This window comes from Poeciliopsis prolifica, unplaced genomic scaffold (assembly GCF_027474105.1).
Source record: "Poeciliopsis prolifica strain line A6 unplaced genomic scaffold, Auburn_PproV2 SCAFFOLD007, whole genome shotgun sequence".
In the NCBI taxonomy this organism is placed as follows: Eukaryota; Metazoa; Chordata; class Actinopteri; order Cyprinodontiformes; family Poeciliidae; genus Poeciliopsis; species Poeciliopsis prolifica.
Window position 1 is genome coordinate 2,946,233 of NW_026562382.1, and position 18,969 is coordinate 2,965,201.

The 18,969-nt window shown below is 38.3% G+C and overlaps 1 protein-coding gene across 1 annotated transcript; it reads left to right on the top strand.

The window, feature by feature from the left end:
* Positions 1-356: 356 nt before the first annotated feature.
* On the top strand, positions 357-18,747 carry wdfy2 (WD repeat and FYVE domain containing 2). Its single transcript, XM_055031978.1, has 12 exons — positions 357-701; positions 2,990-3,057; positions 4,656-4,729; positions 6,298-6,352; positions 7,792-7,942; positions 10,230-10,342; positions 11,918-12,044; positions 12,208-12,313; positions 13,737-13,838; positions 15,463-15,593; positions 15,724-15,832; positions 16,916-18,747. Exons 1-12 carry the CDS (start codon positions 508-510, stop codon positions 16,943-16,945), a joined length of 1,260 nt encoding a protein of 419 aa, XP_054887953.1. The 5' UTR covers positions 357-507; the 3' UTR covers positions 16,946-18,747.
* The last annotated feature ends 222 nt before the right edge of the window (positions 18,748-18,969 follow it).

The following is an 18,969-nucleotide window of genomic DNA, read 5'->3' on the forward strand; positions in this document are numbered from 1 at the left end:
TTGCTCATATTCACACAGAGGGAAGTGGACTGTGCATTTCAGGAGTTGATTAATCCATATTTTTCTTCAATAATTTTCAGAAATGCAAGTCTGAAATTGCAGGTGAATTTTGAAATACAGCAGCACCGCGAGCATTCGCCCTCCTTGTTAATCGTTTTCTCTCCACCAAAAGTATTAATTTCCATTCACCTTGAAAATAATTCGTACGACTAATTAATTAATTAGTTTAATTGTTAGTCTAATCCACTAAATGTTTGCCTGAGAGCCTTCAAAAACAAAGCTTTTACTTTGAAATTTTGACCAGCGCCTAAGACCGGACGTTTTATTTTTGTGGACCGGAAGTGAAGTGCGTGTGTGGAGAGCGAGGGAGGCTGTGGGCGGCGAGATGTCTGTCAGCTGACTTGGCCGTACCTCTTGCCGAAGTCACAACACCGTGTCGGTTCTTCCTGACAGGTACATGTAGCAGCTTCTCCACCGAGGCTCTGGCGTGGGAGACCGCGGCGGGTTATGTTTCCCCGAGACGGGGGAGGGGAGGCGGAGGACCGCGCGCCACACTGCTCCGCCATGGCGGCCGAAATCCAGCCTCGTCCGCAGGCTCGGAAGCCGTGCCTGCTGAGCAAAATCGAGGCTTTCCCGGAGGCTGTGACCGCGGCGGCGATCATCCCGAAAGAAGACGGGGTGATCAGCGTTTCTGAGGACCGGTAGGTCTCTGCGCCACACGGCGGCTACCTAATAACCTTTAATATAAATCTGAGGCTGTTTTACCTTAATATTGACTTTTTTTTCTGTTAAGCATGAAGCTATTTGTCATTACATGTTCATATGTCTTCAAAACAGTCATGCACGATGTGGGAAATCATTCTTTATTACAGTAGCATAATATCACACTAATGTATAATTTCAGTACATTTATTCAATGAGAGAATATATATATATATATATCTGTATAACACTGTAAAAATCTTCATTGAAATATTATTAGCACCCCTGCTGTCAAGACTTTGTACAGCACCCTTTTGGCAGTAGCTCAGCACTTTGCCTCTGTTAACAGTTTCACAAGGTTTGAGCATACAGAGAGAGGGAGGGATCTTTGACCATTTATTTTCACACTGCCTCTTTAGATCCTCCGGGGTCAGCTGTTATAGTCTCTCTCACAGGTTTCATGTAGGATTCTGTGCCTGTTGTAGGTATCTGAATTTGTTTGCTTTGTTTCCTTGGGGTTCCATTTACCTTAATACCAATGCTAAGCGTAATGGTACCAATAAGTGCTACACCAAGGATTTTGTTACATTTTTATTTCCTAACAACTTCCCCCTCAACCCCATCTGACTGACTACTAGTTTCAAAATGATAATTTTCTAAATTTACCACAGTGAAATAATGTCTCAGCAGAAAAAGATGGATTTATTTTAGGGATTTTTCACACCTCTTTTCTAGATTTCCCAGCTGTGCCAAAAAAAAAAAACATTAGCAGGGTTTATCAGTCTCAGATTCTTCAGGTTACATATTCAAAGTCTAATATGTGCTATGTTAACTTACATGGGAATTAAATGAGGTTCAGCAATGAACCCCATAACTGGTCAAATCCAATAAAAATATCATATAAACACAAGTGGCTAGAGCAATGGAGTGAGTTTTGGTTGCATGTAAACCCGTTGTGTGGCATTTAAAAAAAAGGAAAAACACAGATGCCAGATTACCATATTAAAATCTTTGGCTAATGTCTGAGAATGATTTGATATTTTATTTATGCTCATTTTAGATTTCGGTTCCATTTCAACAATGAGTACTAGTCATTATATGGACCCCATAAGTAAAAAAAAATAAAAAGGTAATTGAATTCCTAAAATAAATCACAGTAGACTGAAAGTGGTGGAATTCAATCATTTATATTCAGCTTAATTATCTAAATATTAAATTGCTTTCTGCAATTTCTCCAAATCTGGCCTCCTAAGACAAATAATCTGATCTTGCTTTTGTGTCTTTCTGTAACATAACACCAAGTAGTTAAAGGTTGGGAAAACAATGAGGTGGAAAGATGAGAGGAGGCTTCCTATTTCATCGAAGGAAAGGAGAAATTTCTAAAGAGAGGGAGGATTTGGTCAATTAACCCAACCTGCTCTGTCTAGCACGATCCTCCTGAACATTCCTTTAACATTAGTAAGTCGTGCATTTCTGCGGTGGTAAATGAGCAAAAATACGTCTGTGCATGAGGGGAAACAAACATCCTCATCTGACTCCTCTTCATGATAAAACAAGTGACTGCAAACTAAAGTCTGACTTGTGTTTGAGAATCCATTTATTTATTTTGCTATTTTTTAAAAAAATCAAACATTTTTAGAAATTCACATACAAAAATACATTCCAACAAATTCCAAGTATGTTTGTTCTCTTTAAATAAACATACTATTTAAGACTTTTAAAGTGGAGCTCTTCACAAACACAGGATGAATTCCTTTGCGGGGTGATCAATTTAGCCTAACTTAAGGAATTTCATTCCTTCGTCGTCATTAATGCTTTAGCTGGAGACAACCGGAGGCTCATTCTTTGCTTTATTAAACTCTCACCTGAAAGGATTTGGCAGAGAACCGATGAAGGCTTTTGGACGAGACAGGAGGAAGTTCAGTTGCTTTTTATTGAAGCCTGCAGAATTATTCGTGAAATACGGTTGGTTAACTTATTTGGATTTGGTATGAAAATGTTTTGTTCTAGCAGATGCATAGAGGCACATGATTTTACCCTAGTTTAACATCTATTTATATTTATATATCTTTTTTTTCAAATCAAATCTTTAGATCTTCAGAGTCCAGTCACTTGTGTTTTTTCCCTTTTCTCAGGAACAAAGGAGATGTGAAACTGAAGTTTATTTCCTGTGTAGCTGGCCGGGTGTATTCGGGTCAAACATTTTAGCACCGGCCTGATAGATAGATTAGTATCTATCAATAATTTACTTCACCTTAGACTTAAGAAGATGCTCCTGTCTTCACAGAACAATCCGAGTTTGGCTGAAGAGGGACAGTGGTCAGTACTGGCCAAGTGTTTACCACAACATGCCATGTAAGTTTCCCCTGTCTGTATTCATGTGTGCACTCCTTCTTCTTCTCCCGTTTTCACAATCTGATTTTTTCAGTAAAAATAATTGAAATAACACTTTGAGCCAAGTTGCTACTGATAAGGAATCCATTTTTTAATTTTTTCCTGCAGGAGGTTTTAATGTTCTTCCTTATGAAGAACATTAAATACCGTTTGCCCTCGTTTTCCTCCAGCTGTGCGGCTGAAGGAAATCCTACGTAACAATCAGCAAGATCTGCTTCCGACAATGGCAGAGGCTGCGAATGTGAGGCGTTTTCATTTACTGACACAGGAATCCATGTTTCACACGCCAACTGCAGATGTTTGCATTGTTAAAGCTTAAACTTAAAATATGAATTAACCCAACTTTATTACAGTTAAATGATTCCTGTTAATGAGGTGATTTATTTATTTTATGAGATAGGTCTTTTTTTTTTTTGGTAAATCTTAAAGAAGAACGGTTTTCAGCCTAATTTTTCACAGTGCCTCTTGACCTTTTCCTGACTTTTATTGTCTTCATGTTGCAACCCCAAATGTAATTTCTTTTCCTCAGTTAAGTTCATGCAATAAAGTAACACAAACCAGTGCATAATTGAGAAGTGGAAAGAGAATCAACCCTGTTTTTTTTAAATTACTTTTGTTAAAAAACAAAAGGTGGCTGGGCATTTTTTTTCTCTGTGCCTCTAAATAAAATTCAACATGAATACTTCTAGAAGTCTCCCTGTTAGTGAATAGAGTTCACCTTTGTGGAATGTAACGTCTGGCTGAATGTAGCTTGAAAAAAGATCAGCAGTAGGCTTCAGAAACCTATTTATTAATCTATGTAACATTATTGAACTAATTACAATTTATAAGACTCAAAAAGTATATATAAAAATAAGTGCCAACTTGGGGGAGGGGGAAGTGAGTAACTTTACATCCAAATTTCTGACACAAATTAAAAATGAACTTTATGAATAGAGCTGTTGTTTTTAAGTTGAGGCTGTTTTTATCTCAGGATGTTGAAGCGTTTTTGCGGCTGCTTCAGATGCTATGCTGACCTTGACCTTAACGCTTGTGGTCGCTTCAGAGCCTTACAGGACGCATAAAACGACTGATGTGATTTCCACAGCACTCTGCCGCAGAAGATCTGGGTCACACTCGTTTTATGCTGCCAGTAAAGTTGTAGAGTTTTGAACAGAATCGGAAATAACCTGTTTGTATGTTTTTTTTAACCGTTTATTTTGGTAACAACTATTTTTTTTCTTCTCCTGATTTTATCTGAACTGCTTCTGTATTTTTATTTGACATTTGTCACCCTTTTCTTTTTTTCTTTTCTGGTCCTCTCTCGTGCTTCTGCATTTGTTAGGCAAACTTTGCTTACTTGTAGTCACATGACCCACTCTTAATAGTGGAACTCAAGACCAGTGAGTAAGCCTGTTAAACGCAACTCAAAGCTAAAGAAAAGCTGATCTTTGCATCTGTTTTATAGTCAAAGTGGTAGGACTTCAGACTCTGCTACTAGAACTTCCCTCTTATAATGTTTTAAGTTATTTCACATAATTTTGACTTAAAACAGACTTTCTTCTTTCATTTTTTTGCAGCCTCATGTTCCTGTATGTCCTTTAACCCAGAGACCAGAAGGTTATCTGTAGGTATGGATACAGGAAGTATCTGTGTAAGTAAAATCTTTGAGATTCTTTCTTTCCTCAGCTGATGACTCAGTCAGCTGCTTTCCATCTTGTTCAAGCAGTAAACACCTCAAGTATACGATATCAATATATGGGGGGAAAAAACGTTAAAAAGAGGAAGGAATAAAGTTGCACATGAATGAGCCGCAGCACTTAGCAGTGCACAGTTGCTTTAAAGGGCAACCAGCATGCAAACAGGATCTCAGGCAGATCTTCTGGCTATTAGTAACCCAGTTTTCTTCTCTTTATGAGAGATGGAGTGCAACAAATCCCCAAAATCTTTTTTGATGATTTCGAGGTTCACAAATATGGGGATGGAATGGCATGTCTGGGTTGTACATGTCCTGGCAACTCATCCAGATCTGCCAGCTGTGGAGAGGGGCGTACACCTCCAAATTGCGCACACACAAGTTGACGCAGGGAGGATATGAGCTTTTCAGGCTGCAGTTCAAATGCAAAATTTGTTAGTCATGATGTAAAAACAAAGTTCCGGAGTCAGATTTAAGGATAAGGAGAATAAAAAAAGCATAAGCATCATCTCATAAGCTATTGTTTGAAATACAGTTGTACATCAATGTGTAATACATGTATAGGTTTACATACATTAGCCGCAGTACAACCAGAGTTTGAGCAGCTCGCAATGAACAGTGAAAAATAAATGTCAAATTCTGTGTGCTGAATACATTATGACTGTAGATATTCCCACTGATTGTTGGTGTGTCCTTCTTTAAGCTGAAACTGATGGTTGAGGTGCAGAAATCTCCCAATTAAAATAGAAAAATTCAGCAGATAATAAGACAATATTCAGCCCATTGGGACATTTTTGGGTTAGACATTCAGAAATAAAATTGGGAAAAACTTTGATTTGTGAAAGCATGACTGGGTATTGATGGCAGGTTGTCCAGGTTTGACCAGATCCAGATTCTGTCCTGTGTAAAGGGGGCTTTGTCTGTTCCTTAACAGAAAGTACTGTTTATGTTACTTCCTTAAACCATTCCTGCCTTGGCTTTTGTGTAATATTATGTGCGTTATTTTAAAGGTCAGTCTGATCTTCAATTTCCCCCAAATCACGAGTGTTAAAGTATCTTTCATGTAACGTTGCGTTGCTTTGTTTTGTACGTTAATATATGAAATTACCCAAACTGTCATTTCATATATTAACATACAAAAGATTGTGTTTTTTTTTTTTTTGACAAAATAAGCTTGATGCAAGGCCTCGTTATTGGGTTTGATTTTCGCCATCTGGTATTTTGTTTTGGAATGAGAAAACTCCACAGGAAAATCAGACAAGGCCACAGCAGCACGTTGCACATTTTAATCTCAGAACCTGAAATCTAAAAAGCTCCCAGAAGGGTTTTAGATATGATTGTTGCCTCAGAGGAAGTTGTCGTGCAGAACAACTTCTGTCTGTTGTAGCCTGCAGGTTCTCCAGTCCTTTGCAGTCGTGTTTTGATGAAACTGTGTTTACTTTTCACCTCGTGCTCTGTTTCTCTTGGTCATTTTTATCATTGACCTCGATGGGTGCAAACATTTCTCTCTGTTTTCTGTCTTTCAGGAGTTTGTTCTGTCAGAGGACTACAACAAAATGACCCCGGCACTCACATACCAGGGTGAGACGTGACGCTTTTTATTTGTCTGTGGAACAAAGTCGGATATTTCTCATATTTTGAGGCAAACCGGGAGTTTGGAAAAACAGAAATGAATATGTTTAATACATGTTTAGAAGACCTGAACATATATTCCTACAGTGAATTGCAAAAATACACACACCCCCTTGAACTTTTCCACATTTTGTCACAAACATCTATGTATTTTACGAGGAATTTATGTGACAGACTGGTTTGTAATTGATGAATGGAAAAAATAAAATGCGTTTTCCACATCTTATTTGTAAATGCAGAGTTAAGTGAATTATTTATTTATTTTTTTTCTGTGTGTGTATCCAGCCTCCTGAGTAAATATTTTGTAGAACCACCAACAGGTCTTGTGCAGTAGTGTTTACCAGTCACGGCCACCCATGAATGAATTATTTGCCCACTCCTCTTTGTAAAATTTCCCAGGCTCAGTCAGATTAAATGGAGAGAGTTTGTGAATGTTGACAAAGGCCTTCTCTGAACAGCCAGTAAATACAAACGGTCGTCACATTTTTCAGATTTTCCTTTCACTTCAATGTTATTTTCTGCTGTCTGCTGGTCTGTCACGTAAAATTCAGGTCGGGGACTTTAATTAATTAATTGCATGGAATTTAAGGTGCTAAAAAGTTTCATGCAATTAATCATATTGCTTTTTTTATTTTTTTTTTATTTTTTATTTTTACAAAGTTTCAAGCCAGCCCCTTTGTATTCACACGTTTCTGGTACGCCTGTAAATCTGACGCACAAAAGTCATTCGCAAACAGCGTCAGAGTCCAGAGTTCACCTTTTTAAAGAAGGATTTTTCTTCAACGACGTTACATGAATGCACAGACATTCCAGGAACAGTTTATAGTTTAATAGTGCTTTGTATCAATCTAATGGTTGAAAAACCTTCATAACAGATCACAAACAATAACGTCTTTGTTGTTGAGCTCACGAGTCTAATTTAGCAGCAAACATGGTTTTTGAATTTAAAATTGTATTTACTTCATTTTAATCTGATTAAGTTTAAAATGTGATTGACTGCTACTAATTAAATACATAACCTCCAATGTAATCAATTAAATCTGGAATCAAGTCCCCCCACTAGTAATATCCACCCAAATATTGAAGCTTGTATTTGTAGCAAGACACAGTGCGAAGAGGAACAAATACTTTTTGGCACTCTATCCAAAAAAACTTTAAATATGGCATCTGTCATTGGCTCAAGATGCTTTCATTTCTTGGGTTTTGAACCTAATAATCGGCTTTTACTGCACTTTTAAATGGCATGTTATAATATCATGATGCTATGCAGGGTTATTTTTGTTTCACAATCTCTTCCTGATTATAATTCACTCCAAACGCAGGCTCCTGTGTGGTAACGCTGATCGACTGAGTCTTAACCAGATCATTTTCGCCTGCTTTCTCTGCAGCCCATCAGGGCAGAGTGGCGGTGGTGCTCTTTGTGTTGGAGATGGAGTGGCTGCTGAGCACCGGCCTGGACAGAAACTTCACCTGGCACTGCTCTGAGAGCGGCCAGCAGCTGGGGACGTATCGCACCGCGGCCTGGGTCTCAGGACTGCAGTATCCTTCAATAAGCCTCAGTCATCCCCAGTTATCAGCATCCGCAGGTCACCTCGCTCTGCAGAGCGAACGTTCACACAAAGTGTTTTGAATTTGGTTAAAAAAAAGAAGAATTATTGTGAAAGGCTGCTCTAATTTAAAACGGAGCAATTAGAAGAAGAAAAACAACAGGGCAATTGAGATTAACTTCCAGTGGGTTTGTGATAATGGAAAGGACTAACAATAAGAATCAGTCATGCTGCTGTCAAGGAAACAGTCTGAGTGGGTTTCTGTAATGGGCAGATGAAAGGCTGCGAGTGCTCGGCAGTAACACTGATCCATACAAATGAATCCGCCGCCGGGTCATCGCAGCGATAATATCCTGCCCCGACTCGCTGGCAGCGCGTGGAACCGGCAGAGACCTTGTTTTTTTTCCTTTTTGTTTTCTGGAGGCTGTGCTGGTGAAACTAAGTGGGTGTGATGTTTGCTGCCTGTTGGTATTAAACTCACATTAATGGTGTTACACTGAGGATGAATTTGTTTTCCAGGCAGATGCTACTGATTAGCAGGACTTCAGTGGCTTATAAATAAATAAAAATCACATGTAGGTCTGTCAGGTCAATTAAGCAAAAATGTTGAATAATTTCAACATTAAGAGTCATTAAACCCACATCCTATGAAACACGTGCAGCTGCATAAGGAGACAGTATTCAAAGATGGAGTTTGCATTTTAACGCTATGCACCCAAAAACTAACCTCAGTACATGTATAATGATGCAGGTATTTATTATAGTCTTTTATAGACTTTTTTTTTTCTTTACAAGAAACGATGACAGTGAAATGGAGTAATAAACATTAGACTACAGGGTTCCAGTGATGTCTGGGAAAGACTGAAATTTATTTATTTATTGTTTTATGTTTTCTACAGCTAGACTATTTTAAGTATAGAAAAAAGATCAATAGAAAAACAATCCCACTTTCCACATTTTTATCTCTTATTGTGTCGTCTGAAAGAAAACAAATCTGGATTTCTGCAGAGTAGAGCAGCCCTTAAATTGATTTAAATTCAATTTGGATCATTAGTTGTAAATTGAAACATCTCAACATCATATTTTTTAGAGGTTCCTGTGAAATCAGTTTTTAACATTTTGAGCTGCTGCTGTTTTCAGAAAGTAGTTTTATTTGCATTTCTTTCCTTTGCATGTTTTGGGTTATAATTTTATTAGTTTGAAATGTGAAAGCTAAAGATATGTTTTGAAAGAAAAAACAGACTGTAAATTATTATTATTTTTTTTTTTCTGCAATTTTGATTTAGGCTTACAAATTGCAACCTCGACTTCTTGTCAAGAGACATTAAATAAAGCAGTGATTTTTACCTGACTTGCTGGATCAGAAACCTCAGTTTTATAATTTATTGACCGTACAGATTGTAAAACACAAGTAGGTAAACCGTTTTCTTTCTACTCAAATGTCTGAAAAAACTTTAAACTTGAGCCCAGATAGATCTGGAATTTATTTATTTTTTTAAATAAAGCACATAAATTATGAGCCAAACTGGCATTTGTCTTGTAATCCAGTATGCAAACATTTGCTTTTGTTTATCTAGTTTAATTACTACAGATAGTTGAAGAACCGAGACCTTTCACAAATGTAGACCTTAAGGAAGAGTGATTAGAAGAAAGCTGAAAGAAAGTCGCCAGACATCTGGGTTGCAGTTTGTCATGAACGGCATGAACGGTGCAGAAGGAAGTTTCTGGTTTGTCAAGACCCAAACTTAGCGTTTTTTTTTTTAGCCAACATTAAAAACATGTGGTGCAGGGGAAAAAAACATGCTAAAACATGGAGGTGACAGCATCATCCTGTGGGGGGATGATATTTTTCAGCGAGGTGGAGGAAGCTAGTAACAGCTTTTGTAGGCAGAAGCTAAATATAGGAGAATTGTGGAAGAAGTCACTAAAAACGCTGGCAGAGCTAAAAGGGAATGGTTCAAATCAAAACATACTCATGAGTTGAAGATTTAAATCCTATAATGTCTATTTTTCTCCTTTGGTTGAACATTGCTATAGGAAATTTGCCTGTTTTGTTTTTAACTTCCTCCTTTCTGCAGCCATGTAGCAATGATTGACTCTTGTGGTGATCTAATCAGCCCAACAGGTTGGGGAGGTTAAACGTTGCCTGGAGCCTGAGACAAACCTCTGAAAACACCTTTCACCTAAACATTGGTGCCGACCTGTTAGTAAAAGGCAGAGCTCGTTAATTACAATCAACATTTGTTTGTTCTGCGAATTGTTTCTTGACCTTTGACCAGGTTTGATGTGGAGACCAGGCACGCCTTTGTAGGGGACCAGTCTGGTCAGGTGACCATCCTGAAGCTGGAGCAGGACAGCTGCAGCCTGGTTACCACCTTCAAAGGACACACAGGTACATCACATGATTACACCCCCACACACTTGGTTCCTCTGTTTTCTATTATAAACATTTAGGCTATTAAAATGAAATGATCGTAACAAATAGCTAAGGAAAAATGTCTAATAGTAGGGAGTAAGCTATTGGTATAAGTATATATTAATGCAAATTCCTATGAGAAAATCCAATTATTTTCTTATTTAATCAATGCACATCAGGTTTGGTGAGCAAGAATAAAAAAAGAAAACATCCTGCCACAGATCAGAGGGGGTTATATTTCACTTATCTGCAGGAAGGACGGTTGAGTGATGCACTCAGTGACACAGACCTTATCTGATTCTGATTAAAACCTCATGGTGCATCATAATAAGTGACGGAGCTGAGCCTTCGTGACAGCCGACGTGAAGATATTTTGAACCAGTCTGTGTCGTTGGTTGTACTAAATTGGTTCAGCCTCATAGCTTACCAATGCATTTAAATGAATAAGAATAAGGTTTGAACATTTCCAGTGAGTGTCAAACTGTAAGTAGACGAAACAAATGCTGTTTAAAAAACAGGAAATCTGACTATAAATAAAAATAAAAAACTGCGCCTGGTATAATTTCACCAAAATAACATTTAACAGGATGTCTGTGCGTCCTGAAAAGGTCTTTTGTGGCCTTAAAGCCACTTACATTCATAAAAATGTAAGTTGGTCTTAAATTCATTAATTATTAATGTGAATTGTGTGTGTGTGTGTGTGTGTGTGTGTGTGTGTGTGTGTGTGTGTGTGTGTGTGTGTGTGTGTGTGTGTGTGAACTGCAGGAGGTCTTAAATGACTTTGTTGTAGCGGGACTATTTAATCTAGCATATCCTGTGGAGTTTTTCTTTTCCCTGCAGGACTTTTGAGTCACACAAACGTTTGTCTGGTTTTCTACCAGTATATACTGTAGCTGCTAATATCACCTTGCTAACTACATTGATAGCAAGGGGATATTAGCAGCTAGTTACTAGCTTTTTTACGTCTGTCGTGGGTAAGTGCAAATTTAATGCCAGTTGGCTGAACAGCTTTCATCTTCGCCACCGGACCACGTCTACTGCCAACCCATTAGATTCTACATTCATTCTTTGAATCTTAAATTTGAGTTGGTGATACCCTGAAGGCAGATACCCAACCTTCAGGAATGCTGGGTATCAAATAAACAAGCTAGCTTATTTAGGTACAAAAATAAGGAAATGACAGTGTATGTAGTCCCACAATAGTTTGCCATAACTTTTTTATGGCCATTACATTTAGACAAGAAGACTATCAGTTCAAATAATGCCACATGAAGACCATAGTTTTTGTCAGATTGTTTTAGGTGTATTTATGTATGCATGAGTACGTTCAAAGTCAGATTTTGAACATTTATAAGTATTTGTCTTTGTGGGACTCTGACTGCATGCAAAAACCCCCCCCAAAAAATTAACAAATACTAACCATCGAATCAAAATACTGCACCAAGCAGCAGAAATGACAGAATATGAAACGAAAACAGCAGCAAAAAAAAAAAAAAAAAAACTTTTAAAAAACAGGAGGATTTATTTCCTGTACTTGTCTTTGCGTGGCAGGTAATGTGACGGCGCTGTGTTGGGACCCGGCTCAGCGGGTGCTGTTTTCCGGCAGCTCTGACCACTCCATCATCATGTGGGACATCGGAGGGAGGAAAGGCACTGCCATCGAACTGCAGGGACACAAGTAGGAAACACACATCTTCAGCAGGACGAACCAATTAGCTCAGAGTTTGTTCTCAGCTCTTGTACACAGCAGATTTGAAGCAGGTTTAGACGATGCGAAGCCCAACGTTAGCTGTCATTGACTGATTTAAGATTTTTTTTTTGTGTGTGTGTTGAATTGTCAGTGACAAAGTCCAGGGCCTCTGCTATGCCTCACACACCCGCCAGCTCATCTCCTGCAGCTCAGATGGCAGCATCGTCATCTGGAACATGGACGTGACTCGGCAGGAGGTGAGCGTGTAATCGCTGACATCGAAGTCGACTCAGCGCACCAAATCGTTCTAAAGAGAAGCAAATGAAGATCAGTTCAACCTCTGCTGTGGAGGAGCGATCTTTGTTTTCCTGTTTTGCTCCACTTGACTCCACACAGTTAGCTGGGACCTAGTTTTGTCTTTATTTAATCAGACCCACATTTTTGCCTCTGTGTTTTGCCCAAACTCTCTCCCCCGCTCTGAAACAGCATCTTCTCCAGCAGGGAAACACTCACTGCTGGAATACAAAGTGTTTTCACTGCCATTGCTGGATCAGTGTTTTGCAAAGGTCAAACCAAAGTTCAATGTTTTTTGCTGATTTACCTTGTTTATGAGAGTCACTTGACACATTTGGCTCTCATGTTTGTGTGATAAACAAGGATCTGCAGTCGGGGCAGAGGCGCCAATTTACAGTGAGAAGACCTACAGCAGAAGAAAAACAGACTCTGTGGCCTGGTTTCACAACAACAGTCACACAAAATGTCTAAGGCTCAATAGAAAGACCCCAATAACTTCAGCTGGAAGTGATTTTTGGGGTTTTAGGAAGACTGGAGTTTTCCTAAATATCAGTTGTGGTGGAAGAGGCGGCACTGTCTCGATAGAGATCTCCAAACTGATGTGAATTTTGCTTCTGGCTAGGGCTGCAACTAACGATTATTGTAATAATCAATTATTCTATCGATTAATCAGATTTAAAAAATTGGGTCATCCTGCATATTTTTCATTTCATACCTTAAAAAGCTATTTTTATATAGTGTTAAACATGCATAAAGAGATGCAAATAAATAATTCAAGTCTTTTTTTAAAAAAAAGGAAAATAAACATTTTTCAACATATTGCATGAAATGCAATAGCAGCGATGCTTCAGCGAACATTTGATTACTTGTAGTAAAGGATCCATCCTCAGCTAAAAATAATATTTCTTACTGCTGCTCTTAACATCAGTACAGTATAGAGCAGTACAGATCTGTTTACTATTTCTTTGAATGACCAATTACGGTGATAATTGGATAACAAACCATATTTTTCTTAGAGAATGTGAACAAGGTGAAGTTAAAATTAGGTCCCTTGAGTTCTGGGTAAAACATTTTACAGACAAAGAATTTTTTTTCGTTTTTAATCACATGTGAATGCATATATTTTTTGCTCAGTTTTGGCTTCATGACTACTCTGAGCCTGCTCTGTCAGAATTGTGCTTTCTCCAGTATCTTTTAATGCTCAGCTGAAATAATTAAAGTCGCTCAGCGGAATTGGCTGTTTGCCAATCAGGGCATAAAATGAGCAACTTCTGATCGCATGCTAATTTTATTTCCTAACTCTCCCCATTCTTTGTTTCAACATTGGGAGTTCTCTCACTGCAGAGCTGGAGAGAAGCTGTAATTTTGCATTATGCATGTGTGCAGACTCCAGAGTGGCTGGACAGCGACTCCTGTCAGAAGTGTGAGCAGCCTTTCTTCTGGAACTTCAAACAGATGTGGGACAGTAAGAAGATCGGCCTGCGACAGGTACGTCACGCTGCCTGAACCAAAACTCCCTCAGCTTTCATCATCAGGCGGGAAAAACCTCTCCTTCTGCTCGAGCAGCCGTGCATGATCCTTGCTCTCGTTATTCCAGAGAAAACATTCCTAGAGCCCTTCACTTCTGCCACGCTAATGCTGAGAAAACATCCTGTGGTTTTTTTACTGCCGGCTTCTCAGAAACGGCTTCGTGTTGTGGTTACTCCTTTAAGTGTGTTTGGGGTTCTTGGACAAAGTGGCAAAGTTTTCCCAAGTGCTGCAGAAAGAACTAACAACATAATGTTTGTAGTTTTTTGGCAATTCATTGTTGTTTTTCCTTGTCAAAATGGGTCAGAAGTTTAAGTACATCCATCCAAAGTTTGGTAGTTTCATCCAAATCTCCAAAGCAACAGATTCATATAAGGAACAATGGGTTTTGCAGAGTCCAACCAGATGTTCTTAAAAGCCAGTAGACTTGGGGAACATTTGCTAGATTTGATTTCCATCTGAATTGTAAAAATCATTTGAAATGTGTAGTGATTTATTATTATTTCTTAAATCACAAAAGCCTTCTTAACAGGAGTGTTTACACCAAAAGTACGAGTTCCATTTGGATTGTTTCACTGATAAATGTCTCGTTCCACTGGCAGACTTAAAGCTAGTATTTTTTTATCAATATGAAGGAGTTTAGTCAAAACAAGCCCCTATATCTTACTGAAAAGTTACTTGTAAGTTGGTTTTGTCTTATTTAAAGTGTGCTAAGATATTTGCAGTAAAAAGTAGATGAAAAATACTTCATAAAATGTTGTGATTTTGCAAACAAACTGCTTTTCTCCTGCAGTCTCCGCTCCTCCAGCGTTCAGTTTACATAAACGTTGCGTCTTTTATGAACGCCTGCCCTGGTTGGTCGGGCGACCATTCGACTTCCCTGCTGTTTGACTTTCTATCTAGTTTTAATAGGCAAAGCTCTTATTTCCCTAAGGCAGATGTATCCTCTTCATCAGTCTGACACATTGCAAATATAAGATTGTAGATCTACAAAAAGCTTCTTGCAAAACATTCAACTCAGAGATTCTACATCTGTAACTTTTACAATCCTGAGAGCCATATTTGCTCTTGATTCAGTTAATTAAGAATTAATTAGAGCTCCAAATGTCACAAGACTTTTAAAAAAAATGGCAACAAAAAAAAACTGTTCTTCAGGACAGTTGTCATTTTTGAAGAACCACCTTTTATTTCTTTCTAGATTTTAAAATGCCGTAAAAACATGCATTTTTTTATTGTATTTTTTTATTTTATGTTTTCTTGGGCGGCATGCTGAAATTTATGAAAAATGAAATTTGAAACAATCCATCATTTCAAACTTAACGACAAAGAAAATATAAATCTAAAACAAATACTATTAAAAATAGTATTTGTTTTTGGAAAAATCTATTTATTGCATGATTAAAAGCAGCTTAAGCCAGCATTTGTTATTACATTTTTAATTAAAGCATTATTGAGTTTTTTTATTTTTTTTTAAAAAGTTTTTAAGAACTGTTACAGAAGGTCCAAAGTCAACGACTGACTTAATTCTTTCCCTCACTGATGAGAAATGAGGGTCATCATATTTGGCCTGTCATGTTTTCCTCAGCACCACTGCAGGAAGTGTGGCCAGGCCGTGTGCGGCAAATGTTCCTCCAAGCGCTCCACCATCCCCCTCATGGGCTTCGAGTTTGAGGTGCGGGTGTGTGACAGCTGCCACGAGTCCATCACCGACGAAGAGTGAGTCACAATCAGCCTCTGTCGGTGCCGTATACTGTCCCTTTGTGCTCCCGGCGTTCCCCTGGCGCTCTCACGCTGACGTCTCCAACTCTTGTGTGTGTGTGTGTGCGCGCGTGTGTGTGTGTTTCAGCCGAGCTCCCACTGCCACCTTCCACGACAGCAAGCACAACATTGTTTACATGCACTACGAGCCCACCACGGGAAACCTGCTCACCTCCGGCACCGACAAGGTCGTCAAGGTCTGCACCGGAGATGACGAGTTTTCAACGTTGTAGTTTGTGGGTTCGGACACCAGGGGGCGACAGCTGGTCAAGAAACCGAACCAATCATTTTCTATGAGTTGCTCAAAAGCGAAGAAGACAAATTGAAAATGTCAAAGTTGAAGCAAAAATAATAATTTTGAAAAAGTGCAAATGCAGTTCAAATGTTATATTGATCCTGGGCTTATTTAAAGAATTTTTGACCATTTGACTTCAAAATACATCTGCAAATTCAGACATAACTGGCTGCATATTGTCACTCCAACAGAGGTTGTGGTGTTTGTTTTCAGTACAGTTGCACTTCATCTATTCAAGCCATTGCCTTCTGGGAACCGGGTCTGAAACTGTTATTCGGATTAATCATAATTAATTGATGTCGGAAATAATTCTCAACTAACTTAGTAATCGATTAATCGTTAAGCAGAGTATATAGACTCTAAAACCATGCCATTTTCTGAAAGAATAAATTACCCAGAGAAGTAATTAAGCAAAAAACAGTACAAAAGATGCATACATTTTGCTTTTATGATAGAAAAATATATTGTTTTTCTGTAAATATGTAAAATAACAAATCCAGAGTTATGTCAGAAGCTTGTTGGTTCCCCACCAAAGAAACAGTAATGGGCTTGACCTGCAAATTGATAAAGGATCTATTTGCTAATTATGTCTATTTTTTACCTGTATGCTTTATTTTGAGAAAATCAACAGTAAATTCAATTGTTTGTGCCTCATTTTAAATAGATTTATTTGTTTCACAACAGAAACAGCAGTCAGAGTTCAGACCGGAGTCTGTTGAGTGTTAAAGTTAAAGAGAAAAGCTGTAAAAAGACTGCAGACCGTTTTATGGATGAGAATTCACACGTTTCTCTCTGGAGCTCTAGAAATGTGTTTCCAAAAGGATGTTTGTGATCTGAAGCTATTCTTTTTCTTTTGATTCAATTGAAAATATATAGCATATTTCTCTCACTCACTAAAGTTTCCTCTTAGCCTCTAACTTGGCCTTGATGGCTGCCCTTATTTAAACAGAAGTTGTTCTTGCATTTATTTATTTATTTTTTGCAGATATGGGACATGACTCCTGTGGTGTCGTGAGTTTCCGTGGACATGGGACAGCATTTTGGCCGACTGACCAGTCGCACTTCGATGAGAAAGAGGAAACAGCTTCTGTGTCATCTGGATAATATTTTATCGCCATTTAGGAACGAAGCCTGGGTTGCTGCGTTCTCTCACAGCGACGACACGGCCGGCCCGAGAGAAGCCTGAGAACGATGCAACGTCTTGCTCAACACGAGGTCACAGACTGGTTGGTCTTTGATTGATATCTGGAGTAATCATGCTTGTACTCTGGGATGATTTCTGGCATTTGATCTTGTAAGAAATGTAATATCTTATAATTGTAGTCTGCTCTCAAAGATTTTTCAACCTGCTTTTTTTTATTTAATTACTTTTCCCTTTAAAGGTAATTGGTCAACATTTCCTGTAACATTTTTAATGTTATATTTCAGACAGTTAACCTCCAACAACATTCCAACATTTCCAACAAAATGTTTTGGTCTCTTCTGAACAGTGATTGACTTTGAATCCATAAATATCAGCTGATGCAGGTTTGGAAGTGATAAAGGAAGTAGCATTAGGGCGGCTTGTCCCTTTAATCCAGCCTCTTTGAGTTAATTTTGTGAAATAATCTGGTGAAAATGGCTGTCGCATGAACATATTCTGAGCAGAGAGCCATCATGTAATCTCAATTAACGTAGCAATAGATCTTCACTCCCTACAAAATAAAATTCCCTCATCGTTCCTCAAGCAGGCATTTTTTAATGAAAGTAAAATTATGCTTTGTATCACAGGCCAGATGACATCACTGCTCAATGGCCTGATGCATTATGGGAAGCTTTAGCTCTGCTTGAGTAATTCTGTTAGAAATAAATAAAAATGGAAGAAGTGCAGCCTAACTTCTTAAACCATTGCAACAAATTTGATGTTAAAGTGCAGCTGCCAGAATAATGGTTTGTTTGTGTTGCATGAGTGCAGCATCGTCCATTTCAGAAACACACGGGAAGCCTCACAGAATCTGTTTGGTTCTGGATTTAAAGCCAGTTTAAGCTCCAGTTGTTAGGCCTCCTGATGTGCGTTTGGGACTCGGACCATGCTGTGTAACAACATCGTCTACGTCCTGTTAAGTGCTTGTCGGCATTTTCTCGAGATTATTTATTCTAAGTGTTTGTTTCATATATGAAACATGTACAGAAGCACATATCAACACAGCTAGACGCTGTGGCATTTCAGAGATGTACCAGAGTGTAAAAATGTTGCTACAAAACGGTTAAAATTGTTCTTGTTTTTTTTTTCAGCTTTGTATGTTGGCTTTACTGTTGATGCACTGGAATCACAAGGCAGAAAATCATCGATTTCTCCTAAATTTTTTGCGTGCTTCTGTGATGACCCCTCTAATCCCTCTGAGCTTCTTCCAAAGATTATTGTTTATGGATCTGAAAACACGTTTGTGTGATCTGTTAGTGATAACAATGTAGAGCAGTCGTCTTCTCGTGTTTTTAGTTCATCTTCTCGACCACTTCCTGTGAACTAATACACACCTGCAAGCTAAATTAAACGAAGTGTGATTGTTGAAGATTCAAACTGGTGTAAAATATACAGAGTTAGCAGAACTGATATTCTATTTCACGAACTTAACCACACAGGAGAAACCGAGTTAGATTAAAACTTCTTCTAGGTTTTTGTTGCTTCTAAACTCCAGAGCAGACAAAGTTAATTTAAGGCCAGTTCTTTGACATTTTGTTGCAGGAAAGAGGGGGGGAAAAAAAGTTGAATTTCAGAGTTTTTGTGAATTTCACTGTGTATAGACAGTCAATTAAAACAAAAAGTATTTACCCTGATCCATCATGTCCGAGTCGTGTATTTCTCAACTGATACTGAAAGCTGCAGTTATTTCTATTGCTTCACACTTTTTTCTTCCACTCAACTTTCCAGTAATATATCAGTAAACAACCCTTTGAAGCTCTTTCAGTGTTTTTTTTTTCTGTGTTTTCCAGTTCATGTGAAAGTTTTGTCATTAACTGTCAAGTATGTGGTCTTTCACTGTGGTAAAAAAATATATA

What these genes read in the sequence shown, in the direction of transcription:
- wdfy2 (XM_055031978.1), top strand. Translation starts at nt 508, where the DNA reads ATGTTTCCCCGAGACGGGGGAGGGGAGGCGGAGGACCGCGCGCCACAC. An exon ending in CCCGGCACTCACATACCAGG is followed by an intron (nt 6,353 to 7,791) that starts GTGAGACGTGAC and finishes CTTTCTCTGCAG; the next exon opens with CCCATCAGGGCAGAGTGGCG. An exon ending in ATCGAACTGCAGGGACACAA is followed by an intron (nt 12,045 to 12,207) that starts GTAGGAAACACA and finishes TTGAATTGTCAG; the next exon opens with TGACAAAGTCCAGGGCCTCT.